The sequence below is a fragment of the Rhinoderma darwinii genome, chromosome 5, assembly GCF_050947455.1.
Source record: "Rhinoderma darwinii isolate aRhiDar2 chromosome 5, aRhiDar2.hap1, whole genome shotgun sequence".
Lineage (NCBI taxonomy): Eukaryota > Metazoa > Chordata > Amphibia > Anura > Rhinodermatidae > Rhinoderma > Rhinoderma darwinii.
In genome coordinates, this window is record NC_134691.1 from 324,877,478 (window position 1) to 324,901,607 (window position 24,130).

The following is a 24,130-nucleotide window of genomic DNA, read 5'->3' on the forward strand; positions in this document are numbered from 1 at the left end:
AGGTAGCAGGGACGAGGTAGATCCTAGAAATCATTGTAATTCTTCTCGGCCCCATGCTGATTTCCCGGTTACACAAATGTGGATTTTATCAGAAATAAAATCTTCATCCTGAATCACAGCGGGTCGGATTCTTGAGGTGGGACAAATACAGTTCACACAATAGTGTTTAGAAAAACGAAATATCAAGAATGTGAAACAAAAGAAAAAATATAATAATTCCCTGAAAAAGCGGCATCTGGTAGATTGTGATAATTATTCGGCCTCATGAGTAAACACTACATCAAAAGAAATGGCGACCAATTGTCCATAGCAACCTATTTAGATCACTGCTTTCATTTTTCAGTTGCTATGGGATACAGCTCTACTTATCCTGGCACAGGTTTTTAGAATTAAAGGAGTTTTCTATTTTTAATGTTTTTTTTAAACTCGTTTTATGGAACACAAAGTTGAAAGAATGACATACATAAACCAGTCACAGTATCATAGAAAATACATGGCGTAGAAAAGGTGCGGAATCCTAGTACAACGCTAAACAGGAAATCAATTCCATAGGTTGTAAATACAACAAATGACGTGTTAAGCGGAAATTTTGGAGGCCATCAAGTGACCCCCTCAAGGATATTAGCAGGATATAAAGTGAGAGGAGATGCACACCATGCGCCCCACATCTTCACAAATTTCTGCAGACATCTTCTATTTTTGAACACAACAACACGACAATTGCCCTTCCATAATTAAAAATTAATTAAATGCTAATATTGATGCACCTTAAAATGGTAATTTATAAAACCTCAATGGAAAATAACAAAAAAACAAATTTATTGCATTAATTTTGAACATTTTTATTATTATTAATAATAATAATAATAATAAGGCTTCGTTCATATCTGCGTTGGGGTCCCGTTCTGACGTTCCGTCTGAGGTTTCCGTCAGAACGGGACCCTGAGCAGACACAAACTGACACCGACGTCAGAACGGGACCCCAACGCAGATGTGAACAGAGCCTTAAGTGATCTTCACTGTTTGGAATAGTCCAGAGAAAGAACAAGAAGTTCAGGACATCTCCAGGATAGTAGCCTGAATCTTATCAGTGGTTTTGTTTAAGCAATTGTCAAAACATTTCCTAAAATAGCTCCAGCAAGTTTCACTCCGGTAATGGAATATGTTGTACTCTATGAATCAGACATTAATAGCATTCACTATAGTCACACATCAGTCCAGTTTTTTTTTATGTTGAAAAAAATCTTTGGTGTATAATAATTACTCTAAATTTTTTTCTTGTTCTCCGGTATGTTTAGCTGGCGGCAAGAGACGGCGAGATTTTTTTTATATGATTTTCTCCTCATCAGATTTATTTTGCTAACTGCTGATGGTAAATCTTTCCGAGAACATCTGCACTCTCTGACGTAATACTCCATTGAGGTTTATTTAGTTAAAGAGCAATTCCAGTCACAATTAACGTCAATGTTGCAGTAAATATTCTTTGTCATTTAAAGGGCAGAGATGTCACGTCCTCAAACTGTTGCAGTAGAAAAAAAAAAAGATACTTAATGGGGTTGTCCACTTCAGACAATCCTTCTTTACTGGAAGGGTCACCTGAAAATTAGTTGATCACAGGTTGTCAGACTGATGATACCTCCCAGTGATCACCTATCTTTGGGACAACCCAGCAGTAAATGTTAATTTCCCCTGCAGCACCCCTACAGGGAAAATGAAGCATTACACAGTGTCCATTGAAATCAATAGGCTGTCCATGTAGTGCACAGACGTACAGGGTCCTCCAAACAGAGATTATTTGTAGCCACGCTTCACTGTAGCTGATTGATGGAGGTCTCGAACGAGGGACCCCTCACCCCTCTATTAACTAAAAATTATGCGCGGACATGCTGGGTCCTCCAGATTGAGAGATACTCTTTGTAGCCGCCGTCAATTCGCCGCCATCAATCCTAATAAATTAGGATCCAGAATTAAAAGGGGTCCATATACTGTTTCTGCTGTCTGTGTCCTTCTCTGCATCTATCTTCTCAGGAGAAATGGTGGGTTCATTAGTACACATGACTAGTGATTCTGCAGTCTAGTGGGTGACTTTGATGATCTCCATCCTGCGTAATCATCTGGTTGTGGTACATCACTTACTTATTCGGGTGCAAGCGCAACAAATTCGGGTGCAAGCGCAACAATTATTCATAAAGGGACAGAATTTTCCATTGAAAAAACATGAATATCAAGTAATACCTCATTCTATGTAAACTGAGACACCATATTTTTTTTTCTCCTATATCCCGCAGGCTTCCTGCCTGGTAATTCCACTTTCTACTCTATTTAATACCATATAATACAATTATATTAGGACTGAGCTATCACTCAATCACTCAAATATGATCTCATTGCTCCCGCACAAATCATCATGCTGTGATCTCAACTGGATTATGTTGTTTTCCATTTTAGCAAGAAGAAAGGACTTTTCTCAAAGTCAAAGGATAAGAAAAAAGTGGAAAAACCAAAGATGGTCAGCCCATTCACAATGGTAAGACGCTCCGGCTGATACAACAGACTGCTTATAATCTTCATTATTCATCAAAAAGAATTGAAAAATTTAAAACGTTAATTAAAAATTAAATACAAAGACATTGAAATATATATGAAGTACTGTATTTCTTAGGTATCAATCTGTCCATGGGCCTTAATTGCATTGCTGAATTTGTTATTTGACAAAACTCATCATGATATTAGAACATTGCTGATAGTGGTTGTTTGGTTTAGAAAACTCACTTTATAATACCCTAGTAGAAATGTTAATAGAGGGGCGTCCATCATTCAGGGGCCTCCATCAATTAGCTGGAGCAGAGGGAGTCTCTCTCCCTGGTAGACCCAGAATGCTTGTGCGTTACACTGATGGCCCATTGAGATATATATACATATATATATATATATATATATATATATATATATATATATACACTAGTCCTTCTCAATGAATTAGAATATCCTCAAAAAGTTAATTTATTTCAGTAATTCAATTCAAAAAGTGAAACTCATATATTATATAGATTCATTACACACAGACTGATCTATTTCCAGCATTTTTTTTATTTTAACCCCGTGTACTAGGAAACGGGGGAAAAATTATTTGAGGTGGTAGAAAATGAAAAAAACTGCGATTCCTCCATTGTTTTTTGCGCTTCGTTTTTACGGAATTCACTGTGCAATTAAAACAACATGTTAACTTTATGCTGTGGGTCAATACGATTACGGCGATACCAAATATATATTGTTTTTTCTATATCTTACTACTTTTACAAGAAAAAACAGAAAGTTTAAAAAATAAAATTTATTTTGTGTCACCAAATTCTGAGAGCTATAACTTTTTTATTTTTCTGTTGATTAAGCGGCATGAGGGCTTATTTTTTGCGGGATAAGCTGTCGTTTTTAATGATATCATTTTGGGGTAAATGTGACGATTTGATCACTTTTTATTTCATTTTTTGTGGGAGATGAGGTGAACAAAAAATAGAGATTCTGGCATTTACAATTTTGTTTTTTTTACGGCGCACACCGTGTGGGTTAAATAATTATATATTGTAATAGTTCAGACTTTTACGGATGCGGCGATACCAATTATGTTTATTTATTTAATTTTTTACTATGCTCTAGAGGGAAAATGGGAAAAGGTTTTTTTTTTTACTTTTAATTATTTATTTATTTATTTTACATCAAATTTTTTTTTTATTTTACTAATTTTTACTTTTTTTATTAGTCCCCCTAGGGGACTTCAACCAGCGATCGTTAGATCGCTTGCACTATATACTGCAATACTAATGTATTGCAGTATATCGTGATTCTGACAGGCTTCTATTAAGCCAGAGGCAGGGCTTAATAGGAGCACAAAGATGGCAGACCTGGGGGCTTTCATTAGGCCCCCAGGCAGCCATAGCAACTATCGCCACCCCGCGATTGCATTGCGGGGGGCGCGATGAGCTGTTAGTGTGGGTCACCCCCCCCTCTTTCTAATGATTTAAATGCTGCAGTCGCTATTGACCGCGGCATTTTACGACACCGGCATCATATGGAGCGGGTTCACTTCGTGAGCCCGTTCCATACTTCCTCTACCCGACTTTGGCGTATGGATACGTCAAATGTCGGGAAAGGGTTAATGTTGATGATTATGGTAACGAATGAAAACCCAAAATTTAGTGTTTCAGAAAATTTGAATATTGGGTAAAAGTTGAAGATTGTAGACTCATGGTGTGACACTCTAATCAGCGAATCAACACAAAACACCTGCAAAGGTTTCCTAAGCCTTTACAAGGACGTGGCATAGAGGTGATCAGCCTGTGGCACTGCTGAGGTGATATAAATGCGGCGTGGCATAGAGGCGATCAGCCTGTGGCACTGCTGAGGTGTTATCAATGCGGAGTGGCATGGAGGCGATCAGCCTGTGGCACTGCTGAGATGTTATGGAAGCCCAGGTTGCTTTGATAGTGGCCTTCAGCTCGTCTGCATAGTTGGGTCTGGTGTCTCATCTTCCTCTTGACAATACCCTATAGATTCTGTATGGGACTTAGGTCAGGCGAGTTTGCTGGCCAATCAAGCGCAGTGATACTGTGGTTATTACACCAGGTATTGGTACTTTTGGCAGTGTGGGCAGGTGCCAAGTCCTGCTGGAAAATGAAATAAGCATCTCCATAAAGCTTGTCAGCAGAGGGAAGCATGAAGTGCTGGGAAATGTCCTGCCAGACGCTGCGCTGACTCTGGATTTGATATAACACAGTGGACCAGCACTGCTGCTCAGTGTCCAAAGTCCTGTTTTCAGATGAAAGTAAATTTTGCATTTCATTGGGAAATCTCGGTCCCAGAGTCTGGAGGAAGAGTGGAGAGGCATCAATCCAAGTGTCTTGCGGTCTAGTGTGAAGTTTCCACAGTCAGTGATGGTTTGGGGGCCGTGTCATCTGCTGGTGTTGGTCCACTGTCTTATATCAAGTCCAGAGTCAGCGCAGCGTCTAGCAGGAAATGTTCGCGGACTTCATGCTTCCCTCTGCTGACAAGCTTTATGGAGATGCTGATTTCATTTTCCAGCAGGACTTGGCACCTGCCCACACTGCCAAAAGTACCAATACCTGGTTTAATAACCACAGTATCACCGCGCTTGATTGGCCAGCAAACTCGCCTGACCTAAACCCCATAGAGAATCTATAGAGTATTATCAAGATGAAGATGAGACTCCAGACCCAACAATGCAGACGAGCTGAAGGCCACTATCAAAGCGACCTGGGCTTGCATAACACCTCAGCAGTGCCACAGGCTGATCACCACCATGCCACGCTGCATTGATAACACCTCAGCAGTGCCACAGGCTGATCGCCTCCATGCCACGCCGCATTGATAACACCTCAGCAGTGCCACAAGCTGATCACCTCCATGCAATGCCGCATTGATAACACCTCAGCAGTGCCACAGGCTGATCGCCTCCATGCCACGCCGCATTGATAACACCTCAGCAGTGCGACAGGCTGATCACCTCCATGCAATGCCGCATTGATAAAACCTCAGCAGTGCCACAGGCTGATCGCCTCCATGCCACGCCGCATTGATAACACCTCAGCAGTGCCACAGGCTGATCGCCTCCATGCCACGCCGCATTGATAACACCTCAGCAGTGCCACAGGCTGATTGCCTCCATGCCATGCCACATTGATAACACCTCAGCAGTGCCATAGGCTGATCGCCTCCATGCCACGCCGCATTGATGCAGTAATTCATGCAAAAGGAGCCCCCACTAAGTATTGAGGGCAGATACTGGACTTTTTAGTAGGATAACATTTCGGTATTAAAAATTATTTTTGAAATTGGGCTTATATAATATTCTAATTTTCTGAGCGACTACATTTTGGGTTTTCATTAACTGTTACCATAATCATCAACATTAAAAGAAAAAAGTGCTGGAAATAGATCACTCTGTGTGTAATGAATCTATATAATATATGATTTTTACTTTTTTAATTTAATTACTGAAATAAATTAACTTTTTGATGATATTCTAATTCATTGAGAAGGACTAGTGTATATATATTATACATATATATTGTATGTATTTTTTCTTTTGTATTTTTTACACTATGTAATGCTTCTTTTTCCCTGTGGCGGCGCTGCAGGGATATTAAATACTTGCTGCCAGAGTCCCCCTGCAGATTACAGCTGATCGTTGAAAGTTCTATCAGCAAATAACTCTGTGATCATCTTATTATCAGGGAACCCTTCTGGCAATATAGTAAACAAAAGACATGACAAATTCAGCTCTACTACATCTGTAATTGTGCTCCCTCTAAACCATTTGGAGATAAATACTAATGCATAATTGAAAGACAGAAAAAGGAACAACAAATGTGATTGGAAAAGTCACTCACACTTGACCTACGGGTATTTTTTGGTTGGCACTTGAGCACAAAGTACTTGTTTTCTTCCAGAAAGTCTCGACTTGCTAAGGCTTAATGTCTGATCTAATTAGCTTAATTGCAGAAAATGTTATTTTATCCCTTATGATTCTGGTCTTTTAGAGTATAATGATCACACACTAGTACAAGGCTCATTCCATTTCCTTAATAGTTTTGTACACATTTGAACGAAATGTCATTTTCTTGTTCATGTGCTTTCGAAATGCAATATTAAGCAACTTTCTAGATAGTCTTCATCAAAAACGCTCTACCATTTTGTTACTGTATAGTCTGTACAACTCCTTCACATTGTACATAGGTTGTACATACATGGCATAAATAGCCTACCCCATTAAAATAACAATAAATGTTAAAAAAGGGGTTAAAAGTTTAACAAAAAAAATAAATGGAGTTAAAAGTGTTGTATCGCAAAGACCTGTTAGGGCACATGGATGTCATAGAGGGGGTTCTCTGCTTAGGATCTTGGTGGAGAGCCTCTGGAATGAGTGTGCATTCAGGGATAGCTATCAATCACTGATGGACACACAGGTGCTGGGATCGATACAAGACACAGTTCTGATACACATACTGTCACGAGCCATGCACCTGTGTGACCATGGACAGAATTTTATCCACTGGAAATAAACAATGAATGTCCCTACTGAATAACAACAACTGTGAGGAATTAATACAGAAAGTATATTGTAAATCTTTTGAAAATTTAATTATACAATAAATAACATTGATTTTCTGAAATTGGAGCAACCCTTTTAGGCCAGTCAGCAGCTCTGACAAGCATCATGTGATGCGATCCGCGACTCCTGTTTCTGAGGAGCGGTAGTGTGTATGTCACCTGACTTGCTAAGGCTATGTTCACACTTGTGTCATGGGTACCGCTCATAACAGAAACTGCGCCAAATTGTTGGATCCATCATACGATGGATACTAATGACGCTCGTCGGACCCCATTGACTAACAATGGGTTTTATTATGGTGTCCTGAAATCTAAAGGGACTGAGGATCTGAATGCCTCTGACGACAGTGTGAGCCGATCTTGTAATTCATCATGTGACACCACAGAACCAGATAGTGCTTTCTTTTTAGCCTACCTGTATGATTTTTTTTTAGGAGATGGCTTAGTAGATTCATTTACCTCGCTAAATAGCTCCCGTTTTTGCCATAATTTGCGACGCATTTTGACCGCGACATGTGAACCCAGCCTTAGGGCACACACTGATACTCCAATTAAAAGTTCATTAACACGTTTATTAATTTGATCTGTTCCAAGTAAAGCTGGGTGACAAGTAGCCTATTTGTTCTAGTAATTGGTGGGGTTTCTCGACTCACGGACCCCCCACCGATCACATCCTGTGTTGTCTGGCATCAGCAGATTTGTCCAATGCTCTGGATGATCCTTTTAATTATATTGGAAAATATCTTTTTTTTTCCAGTTCCGATATTCCGGAGGAGTAGACAAACTTATTATGTTGGTTGGAACATTAGCAGCCATGGCCCATGGTGCCGGCCTGCCGCTCATGATGCTCGTCTTTGGAGAAATGACAGACACCTTTGTTGATGCTGGAAAAAATATGACCCGTAAGTAAATTATCATGTAGTAAACTGTAAAATAAGTAATAGTGTACCTTAGGCCTAGTGTATCAAAACTGCCTCAAGGAAAGTAACTTTGTTTCCCATAGGAAACAGTCAGCATTCAGGTTTCATAAACGACAAAATGAAACATGGCAACAAGGTTGTTTTTTTTTATTGTATTTTTGTCAGACCAGTGATATTTTTTTTTATTCTCTTGACAGTTGAAGGCTTCGTGAATGTATCCAAAGAGCTCCAAGATAAAATGTCAACGTAAGTACAATTTTTACGTCAACCCTCTGTACCGCACTCTGGTTGGAAGAGTTCATTTTTGGCTGAATAAAGTGAAGCTCTGGTTTGAGGCCACTACAAAAACGATATAAGTCAAGCACATAAAATTGCAATTTCATAATATAATATTATCGGGAGCACTAATGATCCTGTTCTAACCTTCAATGCTGTGGGAAGTCTCCGTTGCGTTGTGCTTTGCTCTGTAGAGCAGAATACAGGCTGCCATTTTTTACAAACTTCCCTGCAGGTTATTATTGTATCACATCCACTTGTAAAGAAAGTGATTATAACAATAACATTATACAGGGTGAGCCAAAATCAAGCACAATCCTATTATCTGTAACAATTAAAGAGGTTCTCCGGCCATTTTATATTGATGGCCTATCCTTGGGACCCCAACTCTCGGCATCCCGACCAATCAGCTGATTGTTGGGTCCGCTGCGTTTGTTGCCGCAGCCTCTTTAGTGTTTACCAGGCATGTTGCCACACACATCCATAGCGGCCAGCGGCGTAGCTAAAGGCTCATGGGTCCTGGTGCAAGAATTCAGCTTGGGCCCCCTACCCCTCCCCAACACCACCAGACCCTGCCCGCGCATATGCCCAGCCACCTTTCCCAACAGCCCCCATGGATGCCCCCACAGTATAATGCCCGCCACACCTGCCTCTACAGTATAATGCCCCCACACAGTATAATGCTCCCCATAGCTGCCCCATACAGTATAATGCTCCCCATAGCTGCCCCGTACAGTATAATGCTCCCCATAGCTGCCCCCTATAGGATAATGCTCCCCATAGCTGCCCCTCACACAGTATAATGCCCCCCATAGCTGCCCAACACAGTATAATGCTCCCCATAGCTGCCACCACAGTATAATGCTCCCCATAGCTGCCCCCACAGTATAATGCCACCCATACGGTATAATGCCCCCATAGCTGCCCCATACAGTATAATGCCCCCATATAGTAAAATTCTCCCATAGCCGCCGCCATATCAGCCCCCCTCCTATACCCAGTATAATGCCCCCATATGTGCCTAGTAGAAAAATAATAACATAATTACTTACCTATCCCCATTCCTATGACAGGTGGAGGAGATCCTTCTCCTCCGTTCTGTGCTATGAGTGACTCGGCGCAGACAGGCGCGATGACGTTTCAACATTGCGCCTGCCAGGAGCCGCTCATGGCAGAGTGAATGCTGGAGCAAGGGGAGCCGTCATTCCTTGCTCCAGCATTAAATTCAACTGTATCTGCATCCTAAGAACGCAAATAAAGTTGGGACCGGGACCAACGCGGTCAGCGCTGTGTGGATAAGGGGGCTCTGTAGGGCCCGGTCACAACCCCGACCGTTGCGACCCCTATACCTGCGCCACTGATAGCGGCTGTGCTTATGTTTGCAGTTCAGTCCCATTCAGATGAATGGGACCGTAACTGCAATCTCAGGCACAGCCGCTATGGAAGTGTACGGAGCTGTGCCTGTAAACTGGGAAAAGGCTGAGGCGACGAATGCCGCGGCTCCATCAATAAGCTGATCGGTGGGGATGATGGGAGTTGGACCCCCACAGATCTGATATTGATGACCTATCCTAAGGATAGGCCATCAATAAAAAAAAAGCCTGGAGAACCCCTTTAACTTATCATTAGCATCAGACCTCATTCACATGGCCATATTACAGCTCAGTTTTGTGCAGAGCCCTAAAAGAGCTCCCATACAGGTGCATGGGGCTACTGTACATTTATATGACTAATTTCACAGGTATCTAACAAACAAAATCAGATGGCATATGTATTTAGGTATTCTCCTTTAGGCTATATTCACACATAGCATAATTGCTCCAGATTTTACATCTGGATTTGTGGGCAGCAAATCTGTTGCGTATTAAAGTAGCAGCAAAATAGATACGATTTTTTTAAATCTCATCCACACGCTGAAGAATATTTCTATGCAGAAATTGACCTGCGGTGTGGATTTTTAAAACTAAAATTTTTGCCATTGAGTTCAGTGGGAAAGTTAAAATCCGCAACAAATAGCACATGTGATTTTTGCTGAGGAAAAGCTGCGAATTCGCAGCAAAATCGCAAGTAGGGAAATAAATACATATTTCCATTTTAAAATAGATAAAACAAAGACTACAGTGTACTCACCTCACCTGGCGCTCCCGTAGCGATGCCGCAATCTCCCAATGCTGTTCTCTGTACAGCCGACCGCCTGGTATGACGTTTTGTCCCATGGGACCGATGCAACCAATCCCAGGAGGTTGGCAGCACAGAGGCCAGTCGGGGGAGCAAGGACGCGTTGCTACTGGAGACCTAGGGAGGTGAGTTTATTCTTTTGTTTTCCTCTATGCTTTTAGTCTGCAGTGTAAAATCCGACCAAATATCTGCACCAAATCAAGCACGATTTAGTGCAGACTTTCAGCCGGAATTCCAGAGCAATCCGGGTCGGATTTGCTGCATAGTTTTCCGTGTCAAATACGACCCGTGTGAACAAACCCTTAGAAGCATTTTAGGGGAGAATATATCCATACATACGTCACGAGACAGAACCTGTACAGCAGCTCACGGAGGTTGTGTGGCTATGTACAAATTTCTTAAATGATGGTTTACAGTATTGGCACTGGCGTAGCTATAGGGGTCGCAGCGGTCGCAATTGCGACCGGGCCCCGAAGCCAGGGGGGCCCACGGCCCCCCGCACCACATCAATAAAAAGTTACTATAGTAACTCGGGCCGCGGGCCCCTGTTACTATAGTAACATACTTTACTTACCTTCCTGGTTCCGGATCGCAGCGGAGGTCCTGACGTCAAGCGCTGTGCGCAGCGCATGACGTCACCACGCTATGCGCCGCGTACAGCATCGAGACGACAGAACTCCCGCCGCGGCCGAAGAGGAAGGTAATGTTAGCCCTGACTGGCGGGGTCTGACTCCCGGGACCCGCCAATCAGCTGTTTTGAAGGGGCCGCAGCAGTCGTACGAGAGCTGCTCCCCTTCATTCCTGTCACTTCATTCCGGTCACACTGTGAATCGGTGTCGGCGATTCACAGTGTGGGCGAGTAGTGAAATGAAGGGGAAGCAGCTCTCGTACCAGTGCTGCGGCCCCTTCAAAACAGCTGATTTGCGGGTCCCGGGAGACACATCAGCTATTGATGGCCTATCCTGAGGATAGGCCATCAATGTTTAGGGACTGCACAACCCCCTAAGCCTACGATGTATCAGGCTTAGGGGGCCCATGAGACAGGATCACAGATTGTGTGATCCTGTCTGCTGGGCCCTGTATCTAAGCCTACCACACTGTAGGTTTAGATACAGGGCCCCAGCACACAGTAATCTTATACTGTATAAGATTACTATCTGCTGGACCCTGTATCTAAGCCTACCTTGTGGTAGGCTTAAATACAGGGTCCCACAGACAGTATCACACATGGGCCCTGTATCTAAGCCTTAGGGTATGTGCACACACACTAATTACGTCCGTAATTGACGGACGTATTTCGGCCGCAAGTCCCGGACCGAACACAGTGCAGGGAGCCGGGCTCCTAGCATCATAGTGATGTACGATGCTAGGAGTCCCTGCCTCGCTGCAGGACAACTGTCCCATACTGTAAACATGTTTTCAGTACGGGACAGTTGTCCTGCAGCGAGGCAGGGACTCCTAGCATCGTACATAAGTATGATGCTAGGAGCCCGGCTCCCTGCACTGTGTTCGGTCCGGGACTTGCGGCCGAAATACGTCCGTCAATTATGGACGTAATTAGTGTGTGTGCACATACCCTAACACATGTGTTACTAATCGTTTTTCTTGTGTGTTTTCTTACAGGTTCGGTCGTTGGACTACGGCGGATTCCAGGACTACTTCGATGACGGCTTTTTTTTTATTAATAAAATGGTTAATGAGGGTTGTGTGTTTTTTTTTTTTTATTTCAATAAAAAAAATTATATGTCTTTGTGTTTTTTTTTTAAACTATATTACTACCGCCTTAGTAATGGCCGCCGGCTGATTGACAGCATCCATTGCTAAGGCGGGGCTTAGTGTTAGCGGATGCAGAGGCTAACACTAACCCCCTTTATTACCCCGGTACCCACCGCCACCAGGGGTGCTGGGAAGAGCCGGGTACGATCCAGTACATGACCATCCGCAGGCTGGTATTATCAGGAGGGGAAAGGTCAAAAACAGTGGCCCTTCCCATCCTGGTAATGCTGCCTGCTGCTGCTTTATTGTATCTGGCTGGTTATGAAAAATGGAGGGGACCCCACGTCATTTAAAAAAAAATAAAAATAAAAAATAATTGGAAAGAACGATGTGGGGTCCCCCCCAATTTTCATAACCAGCCAGATACAATACAGCAGCAGCAGGCAGCATTACAAGGGTGGGAAGGGCCACTGTTTTTGGCCTTCCGCAGCCTGATACTACCAGCCTGCGGCCACCCCGGTGCCTGCCCGGCACTACAGATGGTCAGGTACTGGTTCGTACCTGGCTCTTCCCAGTACCCCTGGTGGCGGTGGGTACCGGGGTAATAATGGGGGTTAGTGTAGCCTCTGCACCGGCTAACATTAAGCCCCGCCTTAGTAATGGAGCTTGTCAATCAGCCGGCGGCCATTACTAAGGCGGTGATAATAAAGTTTAAAAAGATACAAGCACATAGAAAAAATATTTTATTGAAATAAAAAAACACAACCCTCATTAACCATTTTATTGAGAATAAAAAAAACGCCGTCATTGAAGTCCTCGTATCCGAAGTCCAACAACCGAACCTGTAAAAAAACACAAACACACAAAAATAATCAGTAACACATAAAGAAGCAAAATTATTATTCTTACCTATCCTGGGTCCAGCGCTGGAGACGCAATGTCAGCGAGCTGGGCCCTGTATCTAATCCAATCATGTGTGATACAGTCTGCTGAGCTTTGTATCTAATCCAATCATGTGTGATACTGTCTGCTGTGCCCTATATCTAATCTGATCATGTGTGATACTGTCTGCTGAGCCACTGTATCAAATCCTATCATGTGTGATACAGCCTTCTGAGCCACTGTATCTAATCCTATCATGTGTGGCACTGTCTGCTGAGCCACTATCTAATCCTATCATGTGTGATACTGTCTGCTGAGCCACTGTATCTAATCCTATCATGTGTGATACTGTCTGCTCAGCCACTGTATCTAATCCTATCATGTGTGGTACTGTCTGCTGAGCCACTGTATCTAATCCTATCATGTGTGATACTGTCTGCTGAGCCACTATCTAATCCTATCATGTGTGATACTGTGCTGGGCCCTATATCTAATCCTATCATGTGTGATAGTGTCTGCTGAGCCACTGTATCTAATCCTATCATGTGTGATACTGCCTTCTGAGCCGCTGTATCTTATCCTATCATGTGTGATACTGTCTGCTGAGCTGTGTATCTAATCCTATCATGTGTGATACTGTCTGCTGAGCCACTGTATCTAATCCTATCATGTGTGATACTGTCTGCTGAGCTGTGTATCTAATCCTATCATGTGTGATACTATCTGCTGAGCCACTGTATCTAATCCTATCATGTGTGATACTGCCTTCTGAGCCGCTGTATCTTATCCTATCATGTGTGATACTGTCTGCTCAGCCACTGTATCTAATCCTATCCATAGTTTATAGGGTCGTAGTGCTATAGATATGCTATGCTGTCTCCTATACACACATTTTTTTTGGGCGGACACATATGTATTGGGGCTCTTTCCCGGACATTTTAAGCCCTGAGGGTATGTTCACACGGCAGCGTCCGTTACGGCTGAAATTACTGTGCTGTTTACAGGAGAAAACAGCACCGTAATTTCAGCCGTAATGGCATGTGCAGGCGTCTTTTGCTGCGTCCATTACGGAAGTAATTGAAGCTGGTTTTCCATGGAGTCCATGGAAAACGGCTCCATTTACGTCTGAAGAAGTGACAGGCACTTCTTTGACGCGGGCGTCTTTTTTACGCGCCTCCTTTTGACAGCGGCGCGTAAAAAAAAATGACCGTCGGCACAGAACATCGTAAGACCCATTCAAATGAATGGGCAGATGTTTGCCAACGCTTTTGATCCGCATTTTCGGACGTAATTCAATGCTAAAACGCCTGAATTACGTCCGTAAATAGTGTGTGTGAACCCAGCCTTAGTGACGCCCCCGGCTGCTAGTGCTGCATTGTTGGGTCACTTAGGAGACCCAGCGATGCAGCTGAAAGCGGACCGTCGGCCATGAGAAGTTTGCGGGGGGGGGGCCCAGTAAGAATTTTTGCATCGGGGCCCATGAGCCTCTAGCTACGCCCCTGAGTATTGGGTAATTGCTATTTATGCCACCCCCTAATACCATCATTACAGTGGTTTCAAAATAGTTTTCATGAAACTTGCCACTATAATTATACTGTTGGGATTGGCTTATGACTGCTGAGGTCCTGAAAAATCTGAGTCTGGTTGCTAGGGAAGTGCTTCCTGATAAACCTATTTATACAGGCTTTGGACAATCTCTACTTGTTAGAAGGGTCCTTTGACAATAAGCTGATCACAAAGTGTTCCTCTTCTGGGAACCCACTGTAATCTATGGGGAAACCTGGCAGTAAGTGTTTACTTTCCCTGCAACGCCACCACAGGGGAAATGAAGCATTACACTGTGCACATTAAAATCATTTGGTTGTCTGTGTAATGCAGGTCAGGACAGGTCCTCCAGAGCGAGAGCCACTCTTTGTAACCGATCTCCACTATGGCCAAGAGATGAGGATCCTAAACAGGGGACCCCCCTCTATTAATACAGAATTCACTAAAAGGGTCTATGGCAATGGGTTTTGTAAACTGGACAACTCCTTAAAGATCTATGTGTGTGAGAAGTGAAGCACGGAAATTTGGAGCTCTATCCCCTATAACAGTGGATAGAACTTGTGGCTCTCTAGCTGTTGCGAAACTACAACTCCCAGCATGTCGTTTCACATCTAGTGTCACAGATTTCTGAACTTATTTAGATTTTAAAAAATTTAATTAAATCAAAGGTGGACATTCCCGTGTAGGGCGGTGAAGAAGTCTGTTTCCTCGTCAGCCCCGGGAGACTTCCTTTCATTCTTCTTTAGTGTTTATTTTGAATATCTGATGTGAGTCGTAGGTACAGGACTTGAGAGTTTGACATTTCAGGCTGCTCCTCGGTTCTTTATTACAAATCACTTGGTAAATTTCACACCAGAAAGCGCAGCCCTGAATACTGAAATTCACTAATAACTCTAAATTATCGTCATTGTCAGGTTTATATAAAAATAATAATTGAGAGGGGGTTTTCATTTTATTCTCGTAAGTAGATAGTATTCATTGTAAAATAGAAAGTTTTGCAACTTTTTAATATACACAGTATGCCTCATTTATTACCAAAAAACAAACAGGCCTTGTTGCTCATAGCAACCAATCACATTGCAGCTTTCATTTTACCAGAGCAGTTTAAGAAATGAAAGCTGAGCTGTGATTGGTTGCCTCAGGCAACAAGGCCAGACAGTTTTACTGTTAGTTTTTATAAAAGGGACCTTTTGGGTTTCAAGTCCCTTCTTTTAAAATCTCTGCTTACTGTCAGTGAAGTTTCGTTATTTACATACAAAGGATAAAATACAAAGGATGAAAGCCTGTCCTGATCATGTCAAGCATTGGCATGTTTTTTTTTTTTTTTTGCCGTATAGAATAGCATAGTAGGCTACGCTATTCTATAGAGATGGATACAGTAAAAAAACGTATACCACGTGGTATATATATATTTTTTTATAAAACAGGCGTCTATTAGCCTATACATTGGGATACTTTGCAGCCTTCCGTCTTAGGTATACGCCGGGATATCCTCTCAACGTATACCTCCAATGTAGGGTTCTAACTTGATGTGAACTGAGCCTTACAGTACCTTTGTTAGCACAGTTAACTTGCACCAGTTTTCTATTATGTTTTAATCTGACTACACATGAGTGGTAGAACTGTGTGAGAGCCGCCATTTACCCCTTAGATCGGTTGAACAATGCTGTCTTACCCACACCTTCAATGGCGGCATTAGTACAATACCACTAATTTACCTGCTGCCCCCTCACAACAGCATGGGGCACCTCCTGGGGAGAGAGTCTCATCTCACATCATGGATTGTACTGTGGGTTCTCCTCTTATGTAGTAGGGTCTGGTGTGGGTCCAAATACGACAATAATCTGTTAGACTGAATCTTTTTGCGTTACAAAGGGTACAGTATGTCGTAACTGAGCCACAGAAAAGAGATAAAATATCTTCCTTACTTGTTTATCATCTGCTTCTTGAGTTCTGTTTTATACTGTCTGTCATGGTGCAAAGTACAAGTATTATAGAACCAGGGTTATCTATTAACAATAAGATATTTCCACAAACCCTCAATATCTGATTACCCGCCTTGTCTGTAGATACAGAGATGAGCGGAACAAACTAAGTAGCAAGGTCATAAAAGTGAAAGGTAAAGGTCATTGTCCATAATAGGCTTCTCTGTATATTAGTTAAAGATAAAACGGTGAAAAGGATCTTTCTCCATGATCAAAATTACAACATACATAAGATGCTTATATAGGGCCACCTTTTTTTGTATTAAAATCCCAAGATCGTGCTTTTTGCCACCCAAGTACCCACAAGGATTTAGAATCCTCTGAAATGGAAACAGGGAGAATTATTTATCTACTCGCATCGACAGGCAAAAAGATTATTCTTAATACGTGATGAAAACCGTGCAGCCGTCTTATTCGGAGTACCTAAATACACTTACGTTCTTTACTACTTTAGAATGGCTTCATATTTATCAGAAAGAAGGTCATCAAAGGAAATATCGGGAAAGGTTAATGAAACGCCTGTTCGATAAACACGATATCTAAGTTTTTTGATTAAATATTAGGGCTTCTCTCCGAGTGCTAAGGAAATGGGTGGGAGATTTATTGTTATAGTGCTGGGGGTAACCGGGATATTTATCCTCGTGACCCTTGCTTCATTACCTGTTATTTTGAATGATACGAGAATAAATTATTTAAAACCAAAAAAAATAAATAAAATTTTATAGCAGTCAAATGGAGATGTGGGGGGTAATGGCAGTGTAACAAAAAGTTATCAATCTTTAGTATACATAGAAATTTAGCAGATCACTGTTGTACACAGTAGTAATCCTATATAACAGTGTCTTCATTCTAACATGACATAATATTTCCTTCTGCAGGTATGCCTATTATTACACGGGTTTAGGATTCGCAGTACTTCTTGCTGGCTATATACAGATCTCATTTTGGACACTGGCCGCTGGCCGGCAGATCAGGAAAATAAGAACGAATTTCTTCCATGCGGTGCTGAGGCAGGAAATCAGCTGGTTTGATGTGAATGATGCTGGAGAACTGAACACCAGGCTGACGGAGTGAGTACTCATTACTATTTATGGGTTCCAGCACTTCATAGTCATTCATGAATGGTATTACAGCATTGCTTCAAAACTAGCATGGCTGTAGTTCCAGCTCGGAAGTTAGGGAATCACATGGATGACCCCTAATTAACGATCTGTGGGGTTTGTGACAATTGTTTAGGGTGCCATTTTTTGACATGCTGAAAGGTTGTCACTTTTCGCCGCCCCTTAATCAGTGGATGGTAAAAGGGAACTCTGCTAGAAGAGATGACGGACCACCCACCCACGGGTTAGCAGATGTAATGATCCAATAATAAACAAAAAAGAAAAATAAAGCCTAACCTCAGGACGCTGAAATTTAGGGACTTGTTTGGCAGGGTCCTCATGCTAAAGTGTAACTTTCTTGACTCCTTAACCATGCCAAGACCCTTAATTTTTTAGTTAATGAACAAAAAAGCGATGACCACCCGTATGAGAAATTCTCCATACAACACCACATATCTCAGCTTCCTGGATCTTGTGAGTGTAACATGGATAGGAAGAACTAGGATACTGGGAATAATTACAGCAACATTGCCAGTATTTTAGCCTCATGTATTAATTAATGAAAGGCAGAAACTGATTAATTGCTGAGGATTTTTTATCTTTATTCTGTTTTTATTTTTTGATCGCTTTATTCTTTTAGCTGATACATAGAAGCTTCTGTGTTCCATTAGAAATGCACAAAAGGGAATTGCAATGTCATGATTTGTCTCGGTGAAGTGGCTAGAACTGAATCATCAGATTTGTTTCTATGGAGACTTTTGTAAGACATAATTATTCTCTCATTTGGTTACCTTAGAATAGATCTTTATTGTTGTTTACAAAGCGAGGCAGAGGAAAAGGTAAAAATGACATTACATCTTCATAAAAAACACATCCAATCTTAAAAAGAAAACTAATAATATAATAATACTAGGAATAATACTAATAGTAATACTAATAATACTAGTAATAACACTTAAAATTAGAATAATACTATTAATAATAATAGTAATAATTCTAATAATAAAAACAATATTAGCAATAACACTAATAATGCTAATAATTCTGTAAATAATACGAGCAATAACACTAATAATAACAGTAATAATAATGCTAATAATACTAGTAATAATATTAATATTATTTTTACTACTATTATTATTTTTATATACATCACATAGGTTTAGACTAGATACTTGATAACCTTTTTGTTAGGAAAAAAATCACCTATAAAAAACCCACTATCACCAATAAATATAAGGCTTTGAATTGTTCTCTTTCCTTAATTTTTTTAAATTTCAGTTCAGCCATTTCTTAGTAATAACTCTTTCTTCCCTATGTGTTTTACAAAAATGACAAAAGGAAATGCAACCATTACAATTCCTACTTAGGTTGTCACCTACTTTTTCTAAATTCTTGCAGTTATAAAGAATGATAGTAGATAACAAAAAGTTTGATTCTATTTAAGATGAGTATGCTCTGTAAAAAAAATATTTTAATGGATGGTGTGAGATTGTGCAATTCAAGAAAAGCTATGGGTGGACACATCTGTATGGACCCCATACTGCGGAACATAAAGTCCCTATGGCTCTGTATAAAAATCAACATGCGCCCACCCCTTATAATATTGGCCCACACACCTCATAACTTGGCATGAATTTGCCCTTCACCCCATTCCCATCCTGTGTAGGAGAGTGACCCACCAGCCGGTTCAAACTTTAACTTTTTATTACTGCACCAGTGCCCCTTGTTGAGGAGAGACTTTGCTTAAGTTCTCATCACCCATGAGGAACAATGCTGGGACAAACCTGACCTGCGGACCCTATTTAGCTGTGAGGGTTGCCTCTCCGGTATGTATGCCCTAGACTATAGCTTGAGCAGCCTTTCCACAGTGTTGTACTCTAACTGTATGTAGATTGTAGGGCTGTAGGTGGTGTCTTGTCATTCATCCCTTCCACATTATAACTTTATCTGCTTTTCCAAATGTTGTTCAATTTGTTTCTTTCAGTGATGTCCAAAAAATCAATGAAGGCATTGGTGATAAAATAGCCATGCTGATCCAGTCGTTGACTACATTTTTGACCGGATTTATTTTAGGCTTTAGTAAGGGCTGGAAGTTGACTCTGGTTATTCTGGCAATCAGTCCTGTTATGGGACTTTCAGCAGCTATTTGGGCAAAGGTACAGAATTACGGCTCCTATTTCTTCTTGAATATTTAAAACCAACAAGAACGTTCAGTATAATTCTGAATATTTATTCACAGATATTGTCAGCTTTTACTAACAAGGAGCTGTCGGCTTACGCCAAAGCTGGGGCGGTGGCTGAGGAGGTTCTTTCAGCCATCCGGACTGTTATAGCCTTTGGGGGACAAGATAAGGAAATTAAGAGGTGAGTAAAGGCACTTTTACACTGGCCGGTTGCAGCGAGCGCCGATCAACGAGACATCGTTGATCGGCGCTCATTTGCTCCTGTCACATGGAGCTATGGATGGGGACGAGCAGTCGTTACTCCGATCGCTCGTCCCCCTACATTATTATCATGTCGGCAGCGTGTCTCCCTGTTTACACAATGTGCTGCCGACAACGGTAATATTTCACTTTTTTAAAACGATACGACCAGCAGATGATAGAGCATTTGCTCGTTCATCTGCTGAACGTTCCCCTGTTTACACAGGGCAATGAGCGTTATATTAACACTCGCCCTCCGCGCGATAATCGTCCAGTGTAAAACTTTTCTTGTCATAGTGTTATAGGTTGGGGCAAGGCAGTGGTTGTTACCACATTACTGACTGATATATTTAAGCCTTTGCTTAACCGATACATCTTTTACAGGTATGAAAAGAATTTAGAAGATGCCAAAAAGATAGGTATCAAGAAAGCAATCACAGCTAATGTGTCAATGGGATTTGCATTCTTAATGATATATGCATCCTATGCATTGGCTTTCTGGTATGGTACCACTCTGATAATAGAGGGAAGCTACACTATTGGAAATGTGCTAACAGTAAGTAAAATTGTCTATCTTCTTTTCTACCCAAAAAAAAAAAAGTTATTCGGCATATGCCAGACAGCCGTCCATTGTACTATAGAGTCATCTTATTGTGCGCACAAGTACAAAAGTAGTCTGCTGTTTTGGAACCATGGTAGCAAGGGCTGGGGCAATGGATAGAGTTCAGCTTTCTATTAATATGCATTGAGGGATGAGGCAAAGAAGCAAGGTGCATTTGCTTACAGTCTAGACTACAAAATCCCGTGGTCCTTCTAGTGTTCCCAATGCGTTTTGTATTTTATCACAGTATTTAAGTGAATTTAAAGGGGTTGTCTTTTTTAGAAACTTCATTGTCAAATACCCTGTTAGGGAATTCTGAGTAAATAGAGGAGGGTCCACCATTCGGGAGCCTAATCTATTAGCCAGAGTGGTTACAAATCGCATCTTTCAATCTGGAGGACCCAACAAGTCTGTGGATTGCACAGACAGTTCATTGATTTCAATGGGCACCATGTAATGCTTCATTTCCCCTGTGGCGGCGCCGCAGGAGAACTGAACACTTGCTTTAGGTTTTCTTAGCAGATTACAGGTGATCGCTGGGAATCCTAGCAGCATGATGGCACCATGTGAGCAGTTTATCATCAGATGATCTTTCTTAGAAAAAGGGATTGTCTAAAGCGGACAACCCTTTAACTTAAAGAGGATCTGTCCCTAGTTTATTAATGCCCTATCTCTTAACTAATCTAATAGGCGGTATGATGCTGATAACTACAGTGTGATTTTTTGTCAAAAATGTTTATTATTTACAAAGTTACATGCATTTTTCTAAATATGCTAATTTGGCTATACTTGCCAAATAAGAGGTGACTTTCTTTTCACTCTGGGCGTTGTAGTGTTTTCTGTATGATGCTGTCCAATCAGCATACAGCTTCTCCCCCTTCCCTGCCCAGCAATACAGCGTGATCATATAGTATACAGCTTTCCATTCCCGACTGTGTTTTCAACTGTTGATACCTCCGGTTGTTTCACATGTGAAAATTAGAATCTCGTCTTTCATCTGACACCAGAACCGCTGTCCTAGGGGGTCTACAGCTGGAGATATGGCTGTTTGAAGTGATACCTGTTCCCTCCAGCCTCAGTCTCTCACACTGTGTGAAGCAGCTTCATGCTGATAGGACAGCGTCATGGGCTGTGGGGAGGCTCCACCTCAAGAGAGTCGCTGGTGTTGACGCCAACTTGTCTAATAAAGGCTCGTTTGAATATTAAGAAAAGAGCTCATAACGTTTAAAATAATAAATGTTTTGGGATATAATTTTCACTAGCATTATCAGTGTGACAGCGCCTATTAGATTAGCGAGGAGATAGGGCATTACTAAACAAGTAACAGATCCTCTTCAAAGAGAACCTTTCACCTGCCCATATATGTGCAGCTGAGTGAAGCATGTAATAGGCAGCGCTTCACAAACACTTTCTCACTTGAAATTATTTTTCTAACTTCCTCCGTTATTTACATATTGGTGCTGTTATATTTGGCGCCCGGTATGTAAATAAGCCCCTGAACGGTCAATGGGGCGTTTCTATCTAACTAAATGGCAAGGGGGCGTGATCTCATCGCTGTGACACTGTCCAATCAGCTACGGACAGTGTCAGGGCGGCTTGCGCTCTGTTCCCTCCCGCGAGAACACACACAGGCTGGTGGTTCTGCAGCGCACTCTGTCTGTGTGTGTTCTCGCGGGAGGGAACAGAGCGCAAGCCGCCCTGACCTCCTCCGTTATTTAGATATTGGTGCCATTATATTTGGTACCCAATATTTAAATAACCCCCTGAACTGTCAATGGGGCGTGTAATGGCAAGGGAGCGTGTTACTACGGCTGTAACACTGTCCAATCAGCTACGGACAGTGCCACAGCAAGAGCTGGAGAGAAGAGAGCGTGTGCGCGGGCACGCTCTCACTCTTCAGCTCTCGGCAGACAAGGATAAGACAAGACTCTCACGAGAGATCACAGTTTTGTACTTGTCTGCTGAACTGGCAAGGGTGCATGTCACTGCTATGGACAGTGCAAGAGCTAATGAGAGGAGAGCGTATGCGATTAGTCTTGTCCTTGTCTGCCGAGAGCTGAAGAGTGAGAGCGTGCCCACGCACACGCTCTCCTCTCTCCAGCTCTTGCTGTGACGCTGTTCGTAGCTGATTGGACAGTGTCACAGTGATAAGTAACACGCTCCCTTGCCATTACGCGCCCCATTGAAAGTTCAGGGGTTATTTAAATATCGGGCGCCAAATATAACGGCACCAATATCTAAATAACCGAGGAGTGTAGGAAAAAAGTGTAAAGTGCCCCAGGGTTTGTGCAGTCCTGCCTATTACGTGCTGCACATGTATGGGGAGGTGAAAGGTTCTCTTTAACTTAATTTTAATTGTTTAATATCTAATGTGTCATGATCTACTATTGAGATGTTGTTCTTTTATGCCTCTCTTAGGTATTTTTTGCTGTCATTATCGGAGCTTTTAGCATTGGACAAACAGCACCCAGTATTGAAGCATTTTCAAATGCTAGGGGAGCAGCATTTACAGTATTTACCATTATAGACACCGTAAGTCTTTTTTTACGTATTTTTATTTGCAGCCCTATAGTATCATAATTCTGTTTAAATGAACCTGTGTACAGAACTTTTTATTAAAAATATTCAAACAAGGAGCAGCAACATATTTCTCCAGCAGAGGATAGTATTGTGGAGGAAGTGGTGAAAATCCTTGTTAGGCTTGTTAAGATGATGTTTGGGCATTATGTTTAGCGAGAACATTTGAAGAATGCCACCAAGTGTATGCTCCAGATATATGCAACTGTATACCTATAAAATTTGATACGTCTGCCGTTGACTTACATGGATACTGCACGGTACACCGGAAAAAAAAAAGGTATACCAAAGAATAACAGGCAAACACATAAAAAAAAGAATACTTTTTTTGCACACACTTGGCTAACGATAGTCTATGGGTGCGTCAACATTTACGCCGAACGTACATCACAAACGTGATGTGAATAGAGCCCTAGATTCCAGCAGTGTTACTTACCTGGGGACTGAAGTTTAGACTGAGCCGCTGACTTGCCATTCCCTGTCTGAAGGAAAGGGAGGCTCTAAAGTGCGCCTTGTACTCTGGCGGTCCTCTGCTGATTGTCGCTGCTTAGAGGGAGTTGGAGAAGGCAGCTTGCTGTTCTAGAGGGGATTACTGCCAGGATGGGGAAGAAAAGAAAAGGGGAGCAAGCAAATGAGACTAAACAATGTCGATCTGGTGCTACCCTACAAACATCCACACAAGTTGAATGAATATGTTTCTCCCTCTGTCAAAACAAAGAAAAGTATATAGTAAATATATATAAATAAAATAAAATAAAAACATATATAATATAGTAAAATAAAATAAAGTGTTACCATC

At 41.8% G+C, this 24,130-nt stretch overlaps 1 protein-coding gene across 1 annotated transcript in view; it reads left to right on the forward strand.

Moving 5' to 3' along the window:
- The window catches only part of LOC142652132 (ATP-dependent translocase ABCB1-like), a 74,964-nt gene that overhangs the window by 9,327 nt on the left and 41,507 nt on the right, over positions 1 to 24,130 (forward strand). The window contains exons 3-10 of the mRNA XM_075827647.1: positions 2,449 to 2,527; positions 7,883 to 8,027; positions 8,243 to 8,291; positions 17,506 to 17,697; positions 19,715 to 19,886; positions 19,970 to 20,094; positions 20,538 to 20,709; positions 23,173 to 23,286. Of these exons, the coding sequence (XP_075683762.1) occupies positions 2,449 to 2,527; positions 7,883 to 8,027; positions 8,243 to 8,291; positions 17,506 to 17,697; positions 19,715 to 19,886; positions 19,970 to 20,094; positions 20,538 to 20,709; positions 23,173 to 23,286 (1,048 nt within the window). The remainder of the gene's footprint in view (positions 1 to 2,448; positions 2,528 to 7,882; positions 8,028 to 8,242; positions 8,292 to 17,505; positions 17,698 to 19,714; positions 19,887 to 19,969; positions 20,095 to 20,537; positions 20,710 to 23,172; positions 23,287 to 24,130) is intronic.